Genomic DNA, 5502 nt, shown 5'->3' on the forward strand with positions numbered 1-5502 from the left:
GCGAAGCAAATGGGCCTAGTAGTGAACGAAGACGACACGAAATATCTCCTGTCATCAAACAAACAGTCGTCGTACTCGCGACTTGGCTTCCACTTCACTGCTGACAGTCATAACTTCGAAGTTGTAGATAATTTCGTCTATCTTAGAACTAGTATTAACACCAACAACAATGTAAACCTCGAAATCCAACGCAGAGATAACTCTTGCTTACTGTGTTACTATTTTCGGACTGAGTACGCAATTTAGAATTAAAATCCTCTCTTGACGAATAAAGACAAAACTCTATAAGTTATTCATTATTCCCGTCCTGCTATATCGAAATCTATTAAACGATGAGCATATAAGAGTTTATACGCCAAATGCTCTGAAAGTATTCGACGCATTACCCATCGAGAAAATCAGAAGAAGAGGAATCCCTCCTCTCCTTTAGAGAGATCAGATGGAGGAGGACCTGGCTGCACTTGGTATCTCGCCGAATAGCGAAAATAAGAAACGACTGGCGCGCTTGCCACTAGGTTAAAGCCAAGAGCGATCTCTACGCCAGTAAAAAAAGAAGAGGAAGAAGAGGTTTTGATTAAGAAGAGCGGCATATCAAATATCCCTTGATTAATTATCTTGGCTGAAAACCAACATAACAAAGGATTATGCCCCACCATATCTATTAATCATTTACAAATAAAAAAAGAACCTGCGTTTTGCGAACGTCAAATGAATAACAAAGAACACTTGAGTAAATAATGTTTTTTTTCTGCGCGAAATTAAAATAAATATTATTATTATGAGAAGCCTTTTATTTAGACAACTCTTTATGTATGATTAAGTTTGTGTTTTTGCACTTTTCCGCATTCAATAGAACTGTAAAGAAGTTTTGCAGACTGTAAAGAATTTTGTTGCATTGTGAAAAGTATTAGAGAAAATAGAATAAATTGAACTTATTTGCTTTTATCACCTCTAATAATTTTCCCTCCACCTACACTATGTCAATTTACAAATATTTCGATTGAACCCAAAACGCGTTGGGTTATCAAGGATACATACGAGGTGTGTTCAAAAATTATCGCGAAATCGTAACTGACAGTTTTCTTCGATTGCAGGGGCGTGGTGCATCATGAGTTTCTTGCCACAGGGAAGAGCGGTCAATAAGATATATTACCTGCAAGTTATGCGCAATTTGCGCGAAGCAATTCCGCCAAGAAACGCCCGGATTTGTGGAAGAAACAAAAATTGGCTTTTTGCACCACGATAACGCACCTTCTCACACACTAATGATGCCGCCAGCCACCGTATTCCCCCAGTTCTGGCCACCCTGTGACTTTTTCTTGTTTCCCTAAACTGAAGAGTGCCCAGTGAAAGGCCGACGCTACGCTTCTCTTGACGAGATAAAGACGGCATCGAAGGAGGAGCTGAAGAAGATAAAAAAAATGAGTTTTTGAAGTGCCTCGAAGATTGGAAAAACCGTTGGCACAAGTGTATAATATCTCATGGGGATTACTTTGAAGGGGACAAAATTCGCGACACTTTTTGAACACACCTCGTATATCATAAGCTCTCAGTCTAAATCTCCATTTATGAGTAAAGAAGGTTTGTGTCCCTTATTCATAACGAGTTCACATGACCTACATGTGTTTAAAAAGCTTTTATAGAAAGTTGAACTTTTGGTTTTTTAAGTTCTTTATACAACTATTTGTACCCAGCAATACAATTATTAATATCTCGTTCGAGTTTTAGGACAAGTTTCATATTAGGATAATTTTTTAAGAAATTATTCACCATACTTTTACCAAATGTTAGACCGTCATCTATTAAACTAGCAGTTAGTTAACGTACTCCTCTCCTCGTCGTTATCGCTATTATCTCTTCAATTGTAAGTCCTCAAATCCTTCTCCTCCGATTTAAGGCTCAGCCTCAGCCAAGGCAATAATTTCAGAAGTCTCCATCGATGCTTGGGGCACCAAGGTACCACTCTTGACGCACTCTGGCCAAAGTGCTTTCCAGCAGGAATTTAATTTTGATACCCTTATATATGATAACTTTTCTTTGGCCATTGAAGTATATGTAATGCAATTCAAAATAGGATATTTCTTCCATGCATCAACGATCGTGAGGTTGTCCTTCTCTACTGCATCTAAAATATGTTGGAATGCTTGTTGAATATAATAAAGCTTAAACGTAGCATCCAAATATTTAAGTAATATTTTTGCCACCTAATACCACTTCCTTTGTTCAACCATTCTATCTATACCCTGATCTAATGGTTGAACAAAGGAACAAAGGTGGCAAAAATATTACTTAAATATTTGGATGCTCTAAAACGGGATGACTTGGCGCATTATATGTATATGAGCAAAAGCACGTTAAAATCAAGATATTGCTGTTCCATATATAATATTATATTAACTTCAGGAACAAAGCATTCTTCAAATAATTCCGTAAATAGATCTTCAGTCATCCAGGCCTTTTTATTCGCCATCCAATGAACCGACAGCGCTTCAATGTGTTTTCCTCTCAAAGCACATGACCATTATGATGAGTTAATTAAAAGAGGCTTTAAAATTTTGTCACCAGAAGCTTTGCTTTCACAATAAAAATGTTACCCGATCTTTAGCAACTTTAAAACCACTAGCAATTTTTTCGGATTTTGCTATAAAAGTTCTGGAAGGCAGAGTAGGATTTTCTCTGCGAGAATGCGGACTCATAAGAGGCCTCTACACGTCCGTAGAAGGCTCTCCTCGAGGCTTTGTTGGCATTTTCTCGAGGCTAACCTAACGTCAAGGTTCTACATCCTGAGGTTTTCACCGCATATAAAATCAAAAAGTGACTCTCCTATCAGGTGTGTGCTTCCTCTGACGGTGTGCTTGACATAGTCATCCGAGCCAATTATTACGCCGGCCCTTCTTCGTCTGATCCAGAAGTGGCTTCATCTCGTTATCAAGTAACAGATAGGACCAAACACGTCAGAGTTTTTCAGTTTTCTAGTCTAGCGGTGACGACATCTTCGTTTTTTCCAGAACAAACCCGTTTCATCGGAATTGAAAATTTGGTTGGGGACATAGCCTCCATCTTCAATTATTTTAGCTAGTTCTTCTGGAAAGTTTTAGCTGCCTTTTCATCTGCTAATGCGATTTATTCTTTAATTTATATATTATATTATGATTTGTGGTTCTTCTAAAAAATAATGTTAGCTATTCATCACTTGCAGAAAATTTCTTTCTCTTATCTTGACGACTTGTTGATGGCTCCGTTATCTACAGTTGCTTATAAATTCGTAGTGATATCTGCTTTATAATATTTCCATCTACAGGTATAGCATAATCGCACTTTACAAAATTTTCAACAAACAACTGTTCGCAAAATATTTATATAGTCCTTTGTAATTGGAAAAATTGGAAAAAACTGTCAATATAAATTCTTATATAAGTACATATATACAAACAAATAAATGGCAAATAAAAAGCACCGAAATTATTTCATATACGAAATAAAAAGAGTAAATGTTTTACTACCGGTAGACTAGAATGGTCTAAACATTCGATTTCGTGAAATAACATGCACTTATCCATAACTCTTCCAAATATTAAACATTATGAGATAGTAAATGCGTACTTTGGAAGATCATATTTGGGAAAAAATTGTCTTATATCAAAATGAGAATGAGGTTTTATTATATATATGTTTCTTGAAGAATGCGAAGGCGAGAAAAGTAAAAAAGTAGTACAATGGTCTCATATCTCCATCAACTAGAAAAGACTTAACATTGTACAGTAAAAAGGCAATGAAATTATTGTTTGAGCTTCTTTTTACGCTTGTATGTATGTCTACTGCCTACCCCTACGTCCTGTCGGAAAAACTTGACAAAAAGCTCTGGTAAAGCAGAACCATACTTCTTTTGCTAAAATATGGCTAAAAATCGTCTTAACAAACAATCTTAACCATTTGTTTATCTCTGCGATCGATTGAAAACGGATTCCACGATGCGGCAATTTCGGTTCGGTGATCAAAAAAAATTAAAAGGGAGCCGAATCTGGCGAATACGGTGGTATTCATTTTTTTGGCTTTAAATTCGGCCACAATCGTGGCACGATGCAATGGTGCATTATCATCGTGTAAACTCCATGAATTGTTCTTCCACAATTCCGGCCGTTTCCGACACATGTTCTTACGTGAATGCCTCAATAGGGCCAAATAGAACTCTATCTTGACCGTCTACAAGCGAAAAACGAAGCTCAAAAAATAATTTCATTGCCTTTATACTGTACAATGTTAAGTCTTTTCTAGTTGATAGAGATATGGGATCATTGTACTACTTATTTACTTTTCTCGCCTTCGCGTTCTTCAAGAAACATATGTATGTATAATAAAACCTCATTTTCATATTGATATAAGACAATTTATTCCCAAATTCGATCTTCCAAAGTACAGGCTTTTACTATCTCATAATGTTTAATTTGGAAGAGTTATGGATAATGCATGTTATTTCACGAAACCGAATGTTTAGACCATTCTAGTCTACCGGTAGTAAAACATTTACTCTTTTTATTTCGTATATGAAATAATTTCGGTGCTTTTTATTTGCCATTTATTTGTTTGTATATATGTACTTATATAAGAATTTATATTGACAGTTGAATTAAATTTGAATTACAAATACTATATAAATATTTTGCTAACAATTGTTTGTTAAATATTTTGTAAAGTGCGATTATGCTATATAAGACTTAAGAAACCACTGCGAAGTCAGCAATTTGACAAAGTTATTTTGATTGAGAAGATGAAATTCTTCACTGTATTATTCCTTATCGCTTTCCTGGTTGTCCTAGTTAATGGTATGTTATACTAAATAAAGATTGCTGAACCTTTTCATCATTTCGGTATAAATTATTTTTAGGCCAACGAGGATCTGGACGTCAAGGACTTGGTGGAAGACGAGTAGGAGGTCCTGGAGGATTTGGTGGTGCTGGAGCGCGCCCAGGCAGACCTCAAGGTCCTCTCCCTTGCCAACCACGACCACAACCATCATCTTCATCTGTTGCTCCTGAATCTTCATCTGTGGAAGCTGAATCTTCATCTGTTGAAGCTGAATATTCATCTGCTGCACCTTCAACTGCTGCGCCCACAGATGCTCCATGAAGTAAAAAAAAAATTGTTTACCTGAATGTGATTTAAATTAAAACTGAACTGAAAACTAAAAAAAAATATATTTTTACATCGTTAAAAAAATCATTGAATTATTGACTAAAACTCTTGACACTAGAGGGGATCGGGATAAAAAAATGTATGACTTGTATTTTTATCTTAAATTAAAATGTCTACATCAATAATATCGATTTAGCTTCGCTCATCTTCTTGAAACACTTAGAAATAAAAGATGTTTCAGTTTTTTTTCTGTCGTAGTAAGAAAAACCAACAAAGCGAGCAAGGGTAGGAGTATTATAGCCACGAGAACATTTGGTAGATCAGGTATGTTCCAGCTGTAATTCTGTGGACCATTGTTGTGGTCGAATA

The 5502-nt window shown here is 36.0% G+C and overlaps 1 protein-coding gene across 1 annotated transcript; it reads left to right on the forward strand.

Moving 5' to 3' along the window:
- Positions 1–4724: 4724 nt before the first annotated feature.
- On the forward strand, positions 4725–5209 carry LOC125776428 (translation initiation factor IF-2-like). The gene is made up of 2 exons (XM_049448260.1): positions 4725–4823; positions 4886–5209. The coding sequence occupies exons 1-2, from the start codon at positions 4769–4771 to the stop codon at positions 5125–5127; spliced, it is 297 nt and encodes a 98-aa protein (XP_049304217.1). The 5' UTR covers positions 4725–4768; the 3' UTR covers positions 5128–5209.
- The last annotated feature ends 293 nt before the right edge of the window (positions 5210–5502 follow it).

Source organism: Bactrocera dorsalis, chromosome 1 (assembly GCF_023373825.1).
Source record: "Bactrocera dorsalis isolate Fly_Bdor chromosome 1, ASM2337382v1, whole genome shotgun sequence".
Taxonomy (NCBI): Eukaryota; Metazoa; Arthropoda; class Insecta; order Diptera; family Tephritidae; genus Bactrocera; species Bactrocera dorsalis.

Excerpts from the sequence above, each read along its gene's own strand:
- LOC125776428 (XM_049448260.1), top strand. The coding sequence starts at position 4,769 with ATGAAATTCTTCACTGTATTATTCCTTATCGCTTTCCTGGTTGTCCTA. Across the intron at positions 4,824-4,885 it reads CCTGGTTGTCCTAGTTAATG|GCCAACGAGGATCTGGACGT; the intron begins GTATGTTATACT and ends AATTATTTTTAG.